The following is a 20121-nucleotide window of genomic DNA, read 5'->3' on the forward strand; positions in this document are numbered from 1 at the left end:
CTCATTTTAAAATGAAATCTCTGTTCACTACACTTGTGTCTCACAGGCCACGAGACAAAACCATTGCAAAGGTTAGAAGTACAACGTGGAAACTTACAAACTTACTCTGTCTTATTTTAATGCAACTCTCCTTGGTCAAAAAGGAGATCAAACCAGTCAACCCTAAAGGAAATCAACCCTGAATATTCATTCATTGGAAGGACTGATGCTGAAGCTCCAGTGATTCGGCCACCTTATATGAAGAGCCTACTCACTGATGCTGGGAAAGATTGAGGGCAAAAGAAGAAGGGAGTGGCAGAAGATGAGATGGTTATATAGCATCACTGACTCAATAGACGTAAGTTGAGAAAACTCTGGGAGACAATGAAGGACAGGGAAGCCTGCTATGCTACAGTCCATAGGGTTGCAAAGACTTGGACACAACTTAGCGACTGAACAATAACAACAACAACTTCATTAAAAATGAAAACTCTAGGATAAATCCTAAACTGGACAGGACACTGAGACAACAGATAAAAATCAGATCTGTCCTGGGCAACAGTAACAGACAGTAACAGACACGATCACGTAAACAATCAGAGCATTTCAATATGATAGAAGTCTCAATCAAAACCAGATTGGACATTCAACAGTACATTTAAATGGGTTTTATCAAATAAATTATACAAGATGAAGAGAATATTATAATGTACCATAAGTAACAGAAATATTCAATAGCATATATACAGCTTTGTATTCAATTTTTATGTCATATTCTTTTCCTGTTTATATTTAAGGAATCATTTCTGGGAAAAAATTGGGGGGTAATGCTTTGTAAATATGAAGAAATCTAAAATTCTAAAAAAACTTCTCAAAACATGGGTATCATATTTTTACCTAAATACTCCTGACAAGTAATAAACTGGTAAAAACTATTTGCTCAACAATAGCCTTCTTCAAATATTATATAGGTCAATACAAAATAATTAAAAAGTTATCTTAAATTATACTAACATCAGCTTACACATATATTAGTTTATGGAATGTTAAAAAACATACAGAACTCAGCATTTAAAATTGGTTCCACATGGTTGTAACTTTTAAACAGGATACTAGCAAATGTGTTTGGCAAATTTAGGAGAACTACACAGAATTCTTAACATATATCAGAGGCAAAAGTAAGCAGCACTAGTGTTCTAGCTAATCAACTTCATCATTCCACGACCACATAGGACTTTAAATTTTTTTAATTAAAAAATTTTATGACTCTTGTTTTTGTATTTTTAATTAATTTTCATTGGAGTATAATTACTGTATAATGTAGTATTAATTTCTACATACAGCAAAATGAATCAGCCATACCTGTATACACACATCCCCTCCCTTTTGGACTCCCCATTCAGGTCACCGCAGTACACTGAGTAGAGCTCCCTGTGCTATACAGTAGGCTCTCATTAGCTACCTATCTTATACATAGTATCAATGGTGTATATGTGTCAATCCCAACCTCCCAATTCCTCCTACCCACCCCTTTTTCCACACTGGTATCCACACATTCTGTCTCTATTTCTGATTTGCCAACAAGATCTATACCATTTTTCTAGATTCCACATATACACGTTAATACACAATATTTGTTTTTCTCTGACTTCCTTCAGCCTGTTTGACACTATGTCAGTTTCCTTTAAATATCAACATACTTATGGTCCAGGATCAGATTTTAACTTTATGTTCCCATGCTGCCAAATTCGATGCCTTGAATACACATAGTAGATCATAAACTGATGCTTTTTTTCGATAGATTATTTGTAACTTTGATAGTCTATACCTATTTTTGTATTTCCACTACTTTATCCAAAATACCAAAGTGAACATAAATATTGTGAGGAGAGGAAAGGCAACTGAACAAATATAAAAATAAGAGTCGGTAGATGGAAAAGCAAAAAAAAAAAAAACAAAACCAAAGGATATTTTCCTACATACACAGAGAAGACATTCTTGTTGTTGTTGTTGTTAGTTGTTTTTATTTTAAATTAGTTTATCTATTTTTTAACTTTACAATATTGTATCGGTTTTGCCATACATTGACATGAATCCACCATGGGTGTACATGTGTTCCCCTTCGAGAACCCCCCTCCCACCTCCCTCCCCATCCCATCCCTCTGGGTCATCCCGGTGCACCAGCCCCTAGTGTCCTGTATCATGCATCGAACCTGGACTGGCGATTCATTTCACATATGATAATTTACATGCTTCAATGCCATTCTCCCATATCATCCCACCCTCGCCCTCTCCCATAGAGTCCATAATACTGTTCTATTTATCTGTGTCTCTTTTGATGTCTCGCACACAGGGTTATCTTTATCAATGAACTAAATACCATATATATGTGTTAGTATACTGTATTGGTGTTTTTCTTTCTGGCTTACTTCACTCTGTATAATAGGCTCCAGTTTCATCCACCTCATTAGAACTGATTCGAATGTATTCTTTTTAATGGCTGAGTAATATTCCATTGTGTGTATGTACCACAGCTTCCTTATCCATTTGTCTGCTGATGGGCTCTTTAAATTCTATATTGCTTTACAATTTTCAAAAGTTTCACAGAGATGATTTCAGAAAATCCTATAACAATCTTTCCTCTCACTTCTATATCATCCCTCCCCCTTCCCTCTCCTCACTGGTAACCAGCAGTTGTACTCTGTATCTATGAACTTACTTCTTTTTTGTTTTATTCACTAGTTTGTTGTACTTTTTAGATTCCACATATAAGTGATATCACACAGTATTGTCATTCTCTGTTTCACTTATTTCACTTAGCATAATGCTATCCAAGTCCATGTATGTTGTTGCAAATGGCAAAAATTTTATTCTCTTTTATGGCTGAGTAGTATTCCATTATCCATGGACAGAGCAGCCTGGTGGGCTACAGTCTATAGGGTCGCAAAGAGTCAGACATGACTGAAGCAACTGAATGAGCAAGTATTTCATTATAGACATATATCACATATATACACACACACATATAATATACACTATATAGTATATGTATATATACTATACATCATATATGTGTTTCATTATATTGATATATCTATATCTAGCCCTTCCTCCCTCCCCCCTCCCCCCTCTCTCTCTCTATATGTATATCACATCTTCTTTATCCATTCATTGGTTGACAGATACTTATATATATGTATATCACATCTTCTTTATCCATTCATTGGTTGACAGATACTTAGGTTCCTTCCATAACTTGGCAATTGTTAAGTAAAGCTGTTAAGAACATTGGGGCACATGCATCTTGTTTTTTTTTTTTGCATGTATCATTTGACTAGTGCTTTTGTTTGTATTTTTTTGTTGGCTACCTACCCAGGATTTGAATTGCTGGCTCACATGATAGTTCTATTTTTAGTTTTTTTGAGAAATCTCCATACTGTTTTTCACCATGGCTACATCAATTTACCTTCCCACCAACAGTGTATAAGGATTTCCTTTTCTCCAGATCCTTGCCAACATTTGTTATTGGTGTTCTCTTTGATTACAGCCATTCTAACAGGTGTGAGGTGCTATCTCACTGTGATTTTCATCCAGATTTCCCTAATGACTAGCAATTCTGAGTATCTTTTCATGTGCCTGTTGGTCACCTGCATTTCCTCAATGGAAAAATGTTTATTCAGTTCTTCTGCTCATTTTCCGATCAAGTTGTTTGCTTTTTTGATATCAAATTGCATGAGCTGTTTATATATGTTGGATATTAACCCCTTATTGATCACACCATTTGCAAATATATTCTTTTCAATGGATTGTCTTTTCATTTTGTTGATGGTTTCCTTTGCTGTGCAAAAGCTTTTAAGTTTAATTAGGTCCAATTTGTTTATTTTTGCTTTTGTTTCCTTTACTTTAGGAGATGGATTCAAATAAATATTGTGACTTATGTCAAAGAGTGTCCTATGTTTTCCTCTAGGAGTTTTATACTATCCAGTCTTACATTTAGGTCTTTAACCCATTTTGAGTTTACTTTTGTATACAGTGATAGAAAACATTCTAATTTCATTGTTTTACACATAGCTGTCTAGCTTTCCCAGCACTACTTACTGAAGAGTCTATCTTTTCTTCATTGTATATTCTTACCTCTTTTGTCATAGATGAATTGACTCTAAGTGTGTGGGGTTCTTTTCCTGAGCTCTCTATTCTGTTCCACTGACCAATATGTCTGTTTTTGTGACAGAACCATACTGTCTTGATTACAGTAGCTTTCTAGTACAATCTGAAGATCCCCTGGAGAAGGGAAAGGCTACCCACTCCAGTATTCCGGCCTGGAGAATTCCAAGGACTGTGTAGTCCCTGGGGTCGCAAAGAGTCGCAAACGACTGAGCGACTTTCACTTTCACATACAATCTGAAGTCAAGAAGTATGATTCCCTCAGCTCTGTTCTTTCTTAAGACTGCTTCGGCTACTTGGAATTTGTTTCCATACAAATTCTGAAGTTACCCATTCTAGTTCTGAGAAAAACACCATTGGTATTTTGCTAAGGATTGCACTGTATCAGTAGATTGCCTTGGGTAGCAGAGTCATTTTAACAAAAGTAATTCTTCCAAACAAAGAACATGGTATATCTTTCCTTTTGTTTGTGACAACTTCCATTTCTTTCACCAGTGTCTAATAGTTTTCCAAATACAGGTCTTTCATCTCCTTAGGTAGGTTTATTCCTAGGTATTTCATTCTTTTTAATGTGATGGTAAATGGGACTGTTTCCTTAATTTCTCTTCCTCATAGTTTGTTGATAGTATACAGAAAACCAGATTTTAAAAAATTTTACAGTATACACATTTTTTTTGTCATCTTGAGTGTTTTACCTTTATATGTTTTATTTTGACTTTTTCAATGCCAAGAAAATTTATCCAAGAAAGGGTATAAATGTCACTGCAAAGAGCCTGGGTCATCAACGAATTTTTTGAGTGTTGTATCTCTGGTTCTAGTTTTGCAATAATCCCTATGGTTTGTGCATTTCTGTAAAGCATAATGATTTTTAGGAATATATATGTTGAATTATAAATAACTGACCATATTATTCTAACTCCCATCCTACATATTATGAAACTAAGTCTTAGGTAGATTGTATAATCAGTCCAAAATCATGTAGCTAGTAAGTGGTAAAACAGTATTTGAAGTCAGACAGTCTAATATTTGAGCCCGTACTTTTGATGACGACCTGACTTCCAGTGATTGACATTAAATAGCTTTAAGGTAGTCATCACATACCAACTGCTTTCTAAATTTCCACTGAAAGAGCCCAAAGTCAGAAAATTAAAGAAACTTACAGAAAACAGTTCATCTACAGAGTCTTAATCATAATTTTTAGAAACTATATGAATAGCTTTATATCTCCATACCAAAACAATTAAAATATTAAAGAATATGTAATACTAAACAAAATGTTGGTTTTTCAGTTCTAGAACTTCCATTTGTTTTTTGTTTTTTGTTATCTGCTAAGAGTTCTCTTTTCATCTATTGTGAACACATTTTCCTTTATGTCATTAATCATTTATAAAAGCTGTTTCAAATTTATACCTGTAAATTTCCACATTTGAGTCATCTAGAAGTTGGTTTCTGGTTTTTGTTTTCTTGAAAACTGGTCATATTTTCCTATTCTTGTTTATTATTGTGCTAAAGTAAATATAAAATTTACTTTGCAACCATTTACAAGTACACAGTTCAGTGTTATGCAACTATTACCACCATTAATCTCCAGAAATTTTTATGTCTTCACAAATTGAAATTCTATACCCATTAAATAGTAATTCTCTGTTCGAGTTCTTATGTTGAGTAAATTGGGATTTACTTTGGACATTATGAATGCTGTAGTGTAGAAACCCTAAACTTTGCTATATTTTAGACTGGGTTCAAAGTGCAGACTGTTTCCTCAGTGCTGTTCAAATTGCAGTTAGTTCCTTTATTATTAACTGTGCTGTTCTAAAGCCACCATGCATATATGTGCTTCAGGTGTCAGCCAGAGACTTGGACAGAATTATTCAGATTTTGAGGCTCCTCACACTGGCTCTTTCCTTTCTAGAATTCTTCCTTAACTTTTCAGTATCTTTGGTGGTAGTTTTCTTTTTGACCCCACCAAGTGGCTTGCAGGATCTTAGTTTCCTGACAGGGTCTGAACCTGGGCCCTCAGCAGTGAAAGCAAGGAGCCCTAACCACTGGAGCACCAGGGAATTCCCTGCATTTCTCTTAAACTCTGTCTTCAACTTCCTCAGGCAGGAGGACTCTGGGTTTCCTTTTGGAGTTTCAGTCTTTATGTATAGTGCCAACTGAAGACTGAATTCAGGATCGGACCCAGAAAAGTGTCAACTTCCTTCAGAATCTTCCCACTTTTAATTACTCTTCAGAGATTTCAGGCAGTTGTTTCCTTTTTGTATTTTCCCAGAGGTTATAGTTGCCCAGTAGGAATTTACTCAATACTACCAAAAGCAGACTGTTGACTAGTTTCAAAATCTCTTTTACACTAAATAAAGACATCTGAGATATTAAAGAAGTTTATTATTCAATTATTCTTAGGCATACAATTCCTATATCTGATAAAAATCAATCTAGACACCCCCTATAATTAAATAATGCAATAAAAATTCTGAAAATGCTCACTGAGAGATCTAGGCCACAGGGAAGTTGGATCTACCAACAAATATTGGGATATCATGGCAAATCGGTTTCTGAACATTGTGGCCTGGTCTCCCTAGTTGAGTTTTAAAGATGGCTAAAATTAACATGTATAGAAAATATATTTTTTTACATTTATAAGAATTTTAGTCTCATCTCATATTCAGTAGATTATGAATTATGCAACTTAAAAATGCTGTCAAGTTAATGGAACTTAAACATTATTCTTTAGTGCTGATTCTCACTTATGAATTCTCTAAAACTCCTTGAGAAATGAGAAACTGTAGAATAGAACACAACCTTACAGGATACCTTTGTTCATCAATTTTATATTTAATCATTTAAAAACAATGAGTTGTTTTTTCTAAACATAACTGTTTCACCAACTGGTGGTCAAGTCTATTATGGTTATCTAGAATATCATTCTAAAATACACAATACAACACTTCAGAAGTTCAGCTCCAAAAATGAGTTCAAGAAAGAGAAACAGCTGAGTGCAAACTATGTTGTCTTTAAAGTCACTGAATAAAAAGTTATGGAATAAACTTTACAATTTCTGAACATAGAGTACTATGCTCTATTATTGGTTATTTATTGTTCCAAAGAACCTTTATTTAGTTTTATAAGACATAACTACTTCAGTGTTAGTACATAATACATAATAATTTTGTATTATTTTTCTTTGATGATAATCTATAAGATAGATTTATTTATAGCAGCCAAACCATTGTTATGACGTGCTGTGTTTAGTAGCTCAGTCGTGTCTGACTCTTTGTGACCCCATGTACTGTCACCCGCCAGGCTCCTCTGTCCATGGGATTCTCCAGGCAAGAATACTGGAGTGGGTTACCATGCCCTCCGCCAGGGGATCTTCCCAACCCAGGGATCAAACCCAGGTCTCCTGCATTGCAGGCGGATTCTTTACCGTCTGAGCTACCAGGGAAGCCCATTGTTATGATAAGGCCATAAAAATCATATATTCTAGGTGTCATGGTAACATTCACAATACTAACTTAGTAAAAACAATGAATGTCAGGCTAAAACAGTGTTTTTATCAATAAAGAAGCAACTCAACAGCAAACACAGTTTTCTCCTCTTTTAATCAGTTTTTAAAAAATAACTCATTGCATGAATTAATTTACATGATACTTGGAAATGACTAACTGATTCCTTTCAAAGATTGACTTAAAAATGTAACGATAAAATCTAAATCACAGAAATATGCTCAAAATACTTGTGATTATTTGGTCACATATTTGATATACCCACCAGTCAAAGCTATATTAATACAACTCACATCACAATTAGGAATGAAGACAACCTGAAAATATACAGAAATTAATTTGAAGAGTTACCTGAGAATTTCTCATTCTTTTTCCTTTGTCTAAACAGCTATTTAGACAAAGGAAAAAGAATGAGAAAGATCCTATTTTATACACAGAGGTGATTCTATGCATTTTATACATACAGGCTATTTCTCTAATCAACAGTTCCACAAAGTCAACTGATTTAAAAAGTGAATATTCTGAACTGCAAACATGGTCAATTATACCACTATTAAAAAATATTTAATGGTTTTCCCTTCACGTGGAGGATCAAGTCCTGCCCTTGCCTACCTTTCCAAACTCAGCTTTAAGTTTCCTGGGGGCACCACGCTGTGTCACGACTCTGACCCCCTGCTCTCCTCTCTCCTTATTCTGTATAGTAAACCACTCCTTAAAAGCCCTTAGTCAGGAGTCTTATCCGTTATGAAACTCGGTCTGACCTCTCTCCTCCTCCTATTTCAGACTTTCAATAACTTTCTCCTCTGGAGTTCCACTGTGTCACAATACACCTATTATAGTACTTACCATGTACTATTTCATTCTTTTATGTTTTTCTCCTCAATTAGACTAGAACGTCATCTCTTTACACCACTACGATCTAAAGTAAAACCTTAAAGAAACAGGCACCTGGTAACTGTTGAATGGACAGACTAATGTATAAACGGACATAGCTGCTTGATTAGAGCAAAGAAGAGAGTAGATTCTACATAGGCAGACGAAGGATTAGTCTCTTACCTGTTTGGAGTTGGTTAAATACAATTTTGCTCCAAGATTTAAAATCTGCAATTTCACAAGATCATCTTCGCTGGTGAAGCTTTTAGCCATCTTCCTCAAAACATCAGGGGCAATTTTAGGAACTCGTTCACAGTTTTCTCCAATTAGCCAAAGAATACTTGCTCTAGCCACAGGAACCTAATAGTAGAAGCAGATAATATAGAAATATTGCAAATAAAATAATCACACTCTCCTTAATATTAACATAGAAAAAGCTTTAAATATTATAAAAGGTTTTACATCTATTAATTAATTTAACGTATATCCAGGAAGTCCTCTTATATTTACAGATTTTCTTCACTTACCAGAAAAATCTGATTAAAACTGATTTCATAAAGGAAAAACCACTGGTCTAGAATCTTGATTCTATCAGAGATCTGCAAACTCCTGGGCCAAATCTGTCTAGCCTAGCCCATTTGTTTCTTTATCATTGCTGCTGCTCCTGTTGGAGAAGGCAATGGCACCCCACTCCAGTACTCTTGCCTGGGAAACCTCATGGACAGAGGAGCCTGGTAGGCTGCAGCCCATGAGGTCGCGAAGAGTCGGACACAACTGAACGACTTCACTTTCACTTTTCACTTTCATGCACTGGAGGAGGAAATGGCAACCCACTCCAGTGTTCTTGCCTGGAGAATCCCAGGGATGGCAGAGCCTGGTGGGTTGCCGTCTATGGGGTCGCACAGAGTCGGACACGACTGACGCAACTTAGCAGTAGCAGCAGCAGCAACTGCTCCTGTACTGTAATTGCAGAAGAGTAGTTGAAACAATTGTGTTAGTTGCTCAGTATCTCCAGGCTCCTCTGTCCATGAAATTCTCCAGGCAAGAATACTGGAGTGGGCTGCCATTCCCCATAAAGCTGAAAATATTTACTTATCTACCAATTTACAGGAAAAGTCAGCTGACCTTTGCTCCAGGGCATTGGTTTACAACTCTCAATGGCTATACAAAGCATCCAAGGTTAGGACTAGAGTTTGAGTAAACTCCGGGAGCTGGTGATGGACAGGGAGGCCTGGCGTGCTGCAGTCCATGGGGTCGCAAAGAGTCGGACACAACTGAGCGACTGAAATGAACTGAACTGAGGACTATAGGGTTTTGGTATCAGTTCTAAGACAGTAGTTCTCTGATGGGGCCCTGGAATCCATGCTCCATGAAGAATCACAGATGACTCTTGAGACAGGTGGCTTGCAAACCACATTTTGAGAAGCCATGGACAATACAAAAGAACAGAGGACCCATTTAAGGCCTTGATTCCAAATCAAAACTGTTATTGTTTTCTATGTATCTGTACCTACAGCACTGACAAAATTACCAAGATCTGCTTATAAAATCTACTATTTATTCATCAATAAAAGAAATAGGAATAAGATAAACTTGTCCGATATGGCATTTTTCATTATATATTTTTAGTAAAGTACCTTTCCATATAATTTGTTTCTTAAAAATAAATGCTTTGCTAAAAATTGGAAACCTTCCACCGGCACCATTAAGAAGAACATTTTATTTAGAGCATGCAAATTAGTTTTAATACTATTTATTTGTATTCTCCCTTATTCCAAAAGGAATTTGAAGGGGTATGCAAATTAGTTTCTGCAAACATTTTCCACCAGTATAGAAAATTTGCTTTTTATAATAAATGAAAAAGCCACTGGCTATCATTAAGAAGTAGCATCACAAGAAGAGGTAAGACTCTTTATGAAGTCCTTTTCTAATTTCTCAAATAAAGTCCCAATGTTTTCATTACAGTTTCACAGCTGTACACAGTATGACTGTTAAGGAAGAAAGTGAGAATGGAGACCTTTGCACAGTGAGAATTTTATCACAATATCTACTATCTCAAATTCCTTCAAAACATCCATTTTGAGAAGTAATAAAAAATTATTTAGACATCACTAAGTCGAGTCGTTCACCAGAATGAGGTCATCAGAAAACTTTAAAATCAGGTACACATTTTTAAATAACATGTTAACATTACCATCTTTAATATTAGAGTAAGTTTAGTAAGAGAAGAAAATCAGTATATTTACATAATAAGTTTAAGTACTAAGCATAAGTAATAGTAAAATACTAAATGCTATTACAGATCTATTCATGTATTATGATAAAATTGATATCCTTACTGTATACTGATTTTGGGGAAGAAAGAGGCTATTTCCAATGTTCCAAAGGTTACACTGCATTAAGATCTTACTTCCAATCTATTATTTTAAATTGGGCTAAAGAATAGTAATTGAGTGGTACATTAAATTTTCCAGTATGAAGCAATTCAAGTTGCCTACCATAATGAAATGTACCTCTAAATAAGAACATATGAGCAACTTCAGATTTCAGTTATCTAGATTTATTTTTCTTAAATATTTTATTATATATTGCTAGTATAAAAATTAGAATTCTATGACATATCACAATCTATTACTCCATTTTAATCCTTTGGTTCTACACTTTTTTTTTTTCAGTTAAAAGGACAATCCCCCAAAGGTCTAAGAGATTATTTATATTCCTATTCATTAATATACTAAGATTAAAATAATATTCAAATACTCTAAACATAGTACATACATTTAAAATATAACTCTTTAAAAAATTAAAAATCAGTAAGTTCTAAATGTTCATACTGAAAATCTCAAGATGGTGGCGGTGGTGCAGCAGGGCCAGGATAATATTCAGAGAGTCTAGAACTAAGGTAATAAATTTCTAAGTAACATTTTAAAAACACAGAAAATTTCTCCACAACAGGAAGTAATATCAGTAAGTATACTGAAACCAATCTTTCTGTGATGACATTAAAAAGCTTAGAAAACTGACAAACCTAATTTTGTGCATTTGGCTGGAATCAGAATCGTAAAATTTTCAGGTCCCAGCCCTGCCTTTCCCTCCCTACAAAATTATAAGACTCTTATTTGTACAATACTGATACTATGAATCCGTGGCCACTATTTTCAAAGATGTGAAGCAACTGAAAAAACAGTAAGAAAATTAGCCACTTTTTGTTCTCCACGGCTAAAGCCAAACTAATAACACACATGCAAGCATATGATATAATACTTTCATTATGAACCTCTACTTTTCAGTATTTTCAAAGACAAACTGGACTGTAAGTAACTTTGCTTGATCCTTTATTCTAAATGCCCTGAGCAAATGGTTAAGTGCACTTTTTAAACCTTCTACCAGAAGGCAGTTTCCACTGCCATTTTAACCCATTAACCTGCCTGCAAAAACGAATAAGGTTTCCAAGCTGACCACAGCAGTTATAGAAAGACATCCAGAAAGATTTCACAGATCACTCTGTAAGCAGTTCAATTTAAAAGCTTTTGTGTTACAATATCAGCTCACTGCACAATGTAACAGTGTATGGTAAAACCTGCAAAAATCAATTTTATTTAAATTTGTCAAAGGCACAATCAGAAGACATCTAAACAAACTGCATACAAATAGCAAATCTGATCCAATATTCTGCATCTGGACTCCACATGCATTAAAACTTAAGTGTGAATTAAGTAGGGGTGGCAGGGCAAATGCAGTTAACTTGCGAAATGGCAGGCGTTCAGTTAGGCACTTGGGAAGAAGTACATAAAGTACTACTTCAGTATCACTCAGTAGTCTTTACGAAATAACATCATTCAACTCTCCTTTTATAATATAAAATCCTCACCTGTCCCATTCAAGATAATATGAAACTCTGTTAGAACAATCCTCAGGTAGTATGCATTTCATTCTGGAAGAATAAAACTGTATTTTATCTATTTCTCCTTGCATTTACAATAGATTTTTCCTTCACATATTTATTTAGTTGCCATATTTTTTGCACATATAGGTGTATGTTTTTAAATTTCTTTGTAAATTGGCCTTTTTGAATTTTATAATGTCCCGGTTTATCCTGTTAAAAGCCTTTAATTAATTTTAAATCTCAAATTCTTGTTGATATTCACTAAATTATCTTTCCCTACTTTCCTATTTTCAACTTTTGTAACAGTGTTTTAATTATAAATGGCCTTTATCTGGCCTTTGTTTTTCATTCCAAAGTCTGTCTTCTAATGAGAGAATACAGTCCATATTTAGAGTAGGATATATTTGATTTTTACTCTTCCATCTTACTTTTTGATTTTAACTCTTCCGTTTTAATTTTTAAACATTTATTATTTACTTTACATTTAGGTTTTCTTTTTTTTTTTCCTTTTGTGAATTTGGAATTTCCACCATACTTTGTATTCCACTAATGGTTATCTTCTATCTGATGAAAACAGAAAAATAAGCTTTGCTGTATAGATCTGTAAGGAAGTATGTACTTGGCTAATATTCCATCAACTGTTGTAGAGAAAGTTGATGCAATCAAAAATTTTCCTGAGGCCCACACAGGGACATAATTAAATACAACAAATTCTTTTTCCAAGAAAGCCTCTCGCTTGCTTGATCCAGGTCTCATGTATAGTCCCAGGTTTCGCGTGTAAGCCACTACATTCCCCCGAAAGCCCTAATACTCCTTTGCCTTGCCTCTCCCTTTCTTACAAGACCAGAACAAGCCTAATAGCACAAGACTCAACTAACTCTGCACGAGATGACTGGAATACAGAATTCCACATTCCTGTTTCTTTCTCATAACCAGACACACATTTCTCCGCCATTATTCATAAGCAAGAAATTAACTATTTCCCCTACCAAAACCCACTGCTTTCACCCTAAGATAATCTATTTTCACCTTGAAAAGTGAAAGGGAAGTCGCTCAGTCATGTCCAACTCTTTGCAACCCCATAGACTGTAGCCCACCAGGCTCCTCCGTCCATGGGATTCTCCAGGCAAGAATACTGGAGTGGGTTGCCATTTCCTTCTCCAGATCTTCCCGACCCAAGGATTGAACCCAGGGAAGCCCTTACTACTTTTTAAATACATGAGACTACTAAAATAATCTCACCTCCCTCTACTCTCTTCCTCCCATGAGACCTTCAAAACACTTTTATTCTGAACTAATCACACCCTACCCCTAAATTTTCTAAGATTGCTCAATATTTTTAGTATCAGATTAGAATTTCCTTTATATTATGGCCCTTCTTTTGCAAGAGTTCTCATTTAGTCTATTTTTATACATTTAATTATGTGTATAAATATATACATATATTTGTGTAAGTACTTCTGTTCTTTGATTGCTCTGATCTAGAGTTTCCAGCTTTGGCTCATTAGCTCTTGCTTAGAAAAGTGGTTCTTACTAGGTAATGTAACACTTGTCTATAAGGTATCTAAATACCTGTAGGAGTATCTGTGATTGTTACAATGACTAAAATACTACCGAAATCTGATGTCTGGTTACACAGAGATGCTGGATATCCATGGGATTTCCCAGGCAAAAGAGTACTGGAGTGGGGTGCCATCGCCTTCTCCAATCTATCTCAGTAGACATGAGGAAAAAGTTTTACGCTCCTACTTCCTATCAGTAGATTATTGACAAATAATGTCAAACACTAGTTGCACATATGGGCAAATGGGCCAATTTAATGCCTAATTTGTCAACAATTTGGGTGATTCAAAAGGAAACAACGATAAAGTCCCAGGGCCAGGTCAGTGAGTGGACAAGTGAACTGTATACAGAAAAGAGACTAGAAAAGGAAGACAAATACAGCATAATGCACTGGTTAAGAAAGCAAACTTACTAACTATATGACCTTAATCATGTTACCTAACCTATCCATGCCTCAGTTTCCTTTTTGAAAAACTATTTTATTAAAAATTTTTTATTCTAACATTTTATATTTTTCTTTTGCCACTTTGGTTTTTCATAAACAACTTTTATTGAAATGAATTAAGTTGCTCTATGTTGCTCTATATTTGTAAGAAAGTTTAATAATCCTGCCTCCATTTTCTTTTATGTAAAATAGAATAGAACCTACCTTTCACAGTTGTAATTAAATTTAATGATTTATATTTTTAGGGTGCTTAGAATAGTGCCTGACATATGATTAACACTACAGGAGTTATGTTAAATAAACAACCAAAACAGAAAAGAGCAACAAGGATGCTTACTGAATTCAATAGCCATGATCATAATAAAAGTTTACACTAACCACTATTCTCAGTGTTTCATTTATGTTGATTCATTTATTCCTCACAACAGATCTATAAAGTCATTAATACATGTGTTTCAATTTTACAGAAAAGAAAAAGCAAGGAGCAAGGAGAAGTCAAATATTGCTTAAGATCACAAAGCTAATAAAGGGCAGAGACTAAATTTGAACCCAAGTCATGTGATTTTCAAATCCAGTCTCTTAATCTCTCATATACAGTCTTTGTAAGAAGTCCTGACTTTGAGTATTAACCAACAATAAGAGTAGATATGAAAAAAAAGAACTGTGGTGAGAATATAGTAAAAGATCTTCCCTTTCCTCTTACTTATTCATTCATTCATCCATCCATTCCAGTTTGGATTCAGATATTCTTACCCTATTCTATAGGTTATAATCCTTTTATGATCATTTATTTTGTTGCTCAAATTAGCCAGTGGGAACTCTTAAATTCTGACATCTCTACCGTTCCGTGAGCAGAGCCATGTTTTTATGGCCCAAAAAGATGTTCCAAGATTATCTTCTTTCCGTGGCCCAGCTCTAAAATCAGCCATTTCTCTAAGGAGTCTTGGAGTCCTGGTTTCTTTCAATGCTGAATGGAATTTAAAAACCAAAGTCTCCCCAAAAAGATGTGGTACTACTTTGTACAATATGCATGAACCTTGAAAACAAAAAGCCAGACCCAAGAGGCCATGTATCATGATTCCAGCTGTATGAAATGTCCAGAAAAAGCAAATTCATAGACAGAAAGTACATTAGTGGTTGTCAGGGGCTGAAGTACGGGGAGGATCAGGAGCCTTGGCTTAGGGACTTGATTTTAGGGATGATGATAAGGTTCTGGAATTGCACAACCTGGTGAATACACCAAGAGTCACTGAATTCTAGATTTAAAAGGGTGAATTTTATGGTATGAAATTATATCTCAATTAAAACAAAAGAAAACAAACAGGATCTGGGCACTAGGTGTGCTCACTGGTACTGTGGTTATCATCGCATGTAGGTCCTCTTAACGGCCACATTAGGAAACATATCTTTGTATACTCATGAATGCATTCATATGTACATACAAATGTGTGCAGACACACACATACCTGAACATATATACTCCAACACAGCTAGCTATCTATATAAAAACAAATGGAGTTCACACTGACATGTCCAATTTCAATCCAATATGCAGTATTTATTGTAACCTTTCCCTCTTTCAGATTTGTGATTTCCTTCCACAACAGTGCAGAACCTCAGAACAAGATTCCAGACTGTGCAGCTCTCTTATTCATTATACTTCAGTATGTCTATTTATTTTAACAAAACCATAATTTACTGAATAAAATGCAGTTCAATTGGTACTGAAAGCAAAGATCTCTTAACTGGTACTCACAGTGATACTATCCAAGAGTTTGGCCATATGTTTGATAATTTCACCATGTTGTATGGGTTGCATTTGCAGCAATTTCTTAATAACAACCACACTTTCGGCAACAACTATTTCTGAAAAAAAATAAATAAATCAGATTATTTGTATTTCAACATGAATTTCAATTCAATTCAAAGTTAATTCAAACACAGTATTCTTAGTAAAATGTAAATTTAATTTAGCAAAACATTCCACATTTCTTAAAGGACTAGGTGAAAACTAAAACAAGAGAGAATATTCATAACCCTGATCCCTTTCCTGCCAGATCTCCCTGGCAATGCTAGCACTTCTCTATTGAAGGTTTCAGTTCCTAAGAGTGGCTCTCTCCTTCAGGGTCTGATAACTGCTCCCAATCCTCAAGGCTTTTCCCTTTAACCCTAGATATTCCCACCTCTGCTAGCCCGCTAGCCCCAGGGTATTACAGTACATCTTGTTGGTTTCCCTTAATCCCACCCACAATTAATAAATAGTTCCTTCATTAAATTCTTTTCAATCATCTCTTTAAAGTGTATCATCTGTTTCTTTCCGGGGCCTTAACTAAAACAGTAACTGGCACTAGGAGTGGCTCCAGGAAGCAGATCCTCAGACTGGGATTCTGAGACTGCATTATTATACCCTAACTAGTGGTCCAGAGCTATGTCTTTGGTGGCACCAGCAGTGAAACACAATAAACCAGTCAGAGCACCTGGCTTTATGGAATGAATCTTATATAAACAATTACTAACGTTATCAATACCAAAGAAAGACACCAACACTGCCTTTCCTTATTATTCTGGCATTGTTTTTTTTATCAGCTGGGATTCATGCATATTAGAGATTCCCTGGTATACACTATAAAGGTTTATTTTAATATTATCCTGAAAATATGCCATGACTTGGGTTCTGTTACTCATTTTCTCCGAAATATATTTTATCTCACTCCCTTTAAAAATACAAGCAAAATTTTCTATCATTCTAATTATTATTAAAATATGTATTTCATATTATATATATATTTCTTCATGGGAATGATATATTAATATTTCATAATGTTTTACTTTGCTGCTGTTGTTGTTTAGTTGCTAAGTCATGTCTGACTCTTTTGCAACCCCATGGACTGTAGCCCACCAGGCTCCTTTGTCCACGGGACTTCTCAGGCAAGAATACTGGAGTGGGTTGCCATTTCCTTTTCCAGAGATCTAATCTGATCTCCTGCATTGGCAGGCAGGTTCCTTACCACTGAGCCACCAGGGAAGTCCAATGTTTTAGTTTAAGAAATGATGTATTTCTTTTAATTCTCATAATAACACACGGTAGGCACCTTATTATCATCATTTTAAAGATGAAGAAAGAAAGATGCACTGGAGAATTCAAACTCAGAACCAGAATCTACCATTTTATCTCTAATGTTCTATGTTACTATGAGCAGGTGTTGCTTTTATAAAGACCACCTCTTGGAGCTATGAGGAAAACAAAGACAAATCAGAATGATACTCCGCTCTCATCAAACTTACCCTCTGCTAGGAAACATTAAGTGGTTACGTAAGAAATTACTATGCAAAGTAATGGTTTTAAAGAATCAATAGTATAAAAATTTATCTTTTTAAAATATATTACTGCAAAATTAGTCCAGGTTTTTTTTTTTTTTTAAGTTGTATATTTTTAATTATTCATGTGTACAGACAAGGTTGACTAACCCTAACTATAGTTGAAATAAAATTTGGCATTATTTACCCTTTGGTGCCACCTTATTTTCCAATCGTTATTGTTATGATTACCACAAACTTGGTGGCTGATAGCAACAAGAGCTTATCATTTTACACTTCTGGAGCCAGAATTTAACATAAGTCTTATGGAGCTAAAACCAAAGTGTCAACAGGGCTAAGTTCTCTGTGGAGGTTCTAGGGGGAAATCCATTCTTTGCCTTTTCCAAATTTTACAGGTTGCCCACATTCCTTGGCTCAAGCTCCCTTCCAGCAAAGACATCATTCTAATCTCTGCTTCTGACATTTGGTCACACTGGGTCCCAGATTATTGGATGAAAAATCTCTCCATCTCAAGAATCTTAATCACATCTGTAAAGTTCCTTTTGCCACATGAGATAACATATTCTCACACATTTCAGGCATTAGGACCTTAACATCTTGCGGGGTGGTGGTGGTGGTGGTGGGGTGCTATTTACCTAACCTGGGTGCCTTCCCATTCCCTTTGGGTAATTCCACCCTACTTTTCTTTTATGCTACCTCCTGGCTTTCAAAGACCTCAGCACTTCACTACAAATACAAAATGAACTTGTGTTCTGGCCCTTTTCAAGCTTTCTCCTTGTCCTCAACAGAACTTAACTGTACTGACTCTAAGAATTACGGCCTACTATTAAAAAAAAATTATTTTAGTAAGAATACATAACGGGGGATTTACCATCTAACCAATTTTTAAGCATACAATACACTACTGTTGACTATAGGTACAGTGTTACACAGCAGATCTCCAGAGCTCACTCACCTTGCTAAGTAAAAAGTGATGCTCACTGATTAGTAGCTGCCCACTTTCCTTTTCTTCCAGCCCCTGGCAAGTACCTTTCTACTCTTGAATTATATGAATTTGATTATTCTAACACCTCATACAAGTAGAAACATTCAGTATATATCTTTCTGTGACTGGTTTATTTCACTTAAGGTTCTCAAGATTAGTACAGCCTATTATCATCTTCATTTTACAAATGAGGAATCTGAAGCACAAAGAGATCAGATAATTTATTCAAGACAACATTAGCATTCAAACATAGGTAGTCTAGCTCTGCATGAGAGCAGATAGCTAGCAGCTGAGTAAGTGTTCAATAGATAGGAAGACTATTGTACACTTGTTTTATATTATTGTGTCCCTCCGTTAGAATACGAGCTCCTTAAAGGCAGGAACTTTTTATAGGCTGGTGAATACCCTATTCATCTATTCTACACTTACTAAATACCACAACTGATTCAAATTTTCAACAAATGCTCATTACATTATATAAACAAAATTTAAAAAATAGTCTTTTGCCCCAATTCTTTCAGTTTACAGTAGATGGTAAAAATGTTTTTCAGACCAGCAAATTTTGTGAAAGAAAATCAACTGGGAGTTAAATTATTCTAAGTTAAGTCAACTGAAAATGCAGATTTCTCCCTAAGGTCTTTAAGAAATCTGTTTATCAGTGAATCTTACATAGTGATAATGGGCTATTTTAGGACAACCTTCAAGTCTGCCTAGAAGTCCTGTCCCTGACAAGAAGGAAGAAGTTAGCAGCAACAACGAAAAAATCCCCAAACCCCTACAGGTCCAAGAAGAATATATTAAATATATGTAAAAACAATGTAGCCTCAATGCTGTCCCTGAAGTTACAAGATACAGTATCCAAAGAGATGATGAGGTATTCACAATATAAAATCAAAGAGGCAGAGATCCTTAGAGGTCCCAAAGGTCTTACAGATTTTAAAGAATCCAAGGCCTCATTCATAGCACTTATTCCTAAAAGCAGATCTTTCAACAGAAAGACAAAGAGACTCTGTTATAACAATTGGCCATTATAAATGAAAAATATTATTGCTTTCTTTATTGTTACTGAGCCAGATTTCCAAACTACAGAAGTGCAGCACATACAATAAAGAGTTAAAGAATCAGGCTAATGATAACTATGCAATCAGAACCTGAAAAATACAATTTAAGTTTCTTAATATTCACAGCAGAAAAAAAAGCCCATGGTTATAAACTGAGTTTTGATTTACCAAAAACAAAATCTAAACATTAAAATATCAGTTTAAATTAGTAAATCTACCTTTAAGAATGATTATAAATTAGTCTCCTCCCATTTTCTAATTAGAAAATGATCTAGTCTTCCCTTAGAAGTATTACAAGGGTACAGAATACTCATCTTTTTAAAATGAAGTGAATAAAAAAT

General features: G+C 35.1%; 1 protein-coding gene across 7 annotated transcripts in view; it reads right to left on the minus strand.

The window, feature by feature from the left end:
* AP3B1 (adaptor related protein complex 3 subunit beta 1) overlaps positions 1-20121 on the minus strand; it is a 234808-nt gene that overhangs the window by 103849 nt on the left and 110838 nt on the right. For all 7 annotated transcript variants that reach the window (XR_014058467.1, XM_081505951.1, XM_081505949.1 and 4 more), the window contains 2 exons: positions 16173-16282; positions 8706-8882 (listed from right to left, as the gene is read on the minus strand). Coding sequence is in view for 6 of the 7 variants with exons in the window: in XM_081505951.1 (XP_081362077.1) it covers positions 8706-8882; positions 16173-16282 (287 nt within the window). In the remaining variant the exon portion in view is untranslated. The remainder of the gene's footprint in view (positions 1-8705; positions 8883-16172; positions 16283-20121) is intronic.

This window comes from Giraffa tippelskirchi, chromosome 7, assembly GCF_054371585.1.
Source record: "Giraffa tippelskirchi isolate mGirTip1 chromosome 7, T2T-mGirTip1v1.2.pri, whole genome shotgun sequence".
NCBI lineage: Eukaryota > Metazoa > Chordata > Mammalia > Artiodactyla > Giraffidae > Giraffa > Giraffa tippelskirchi.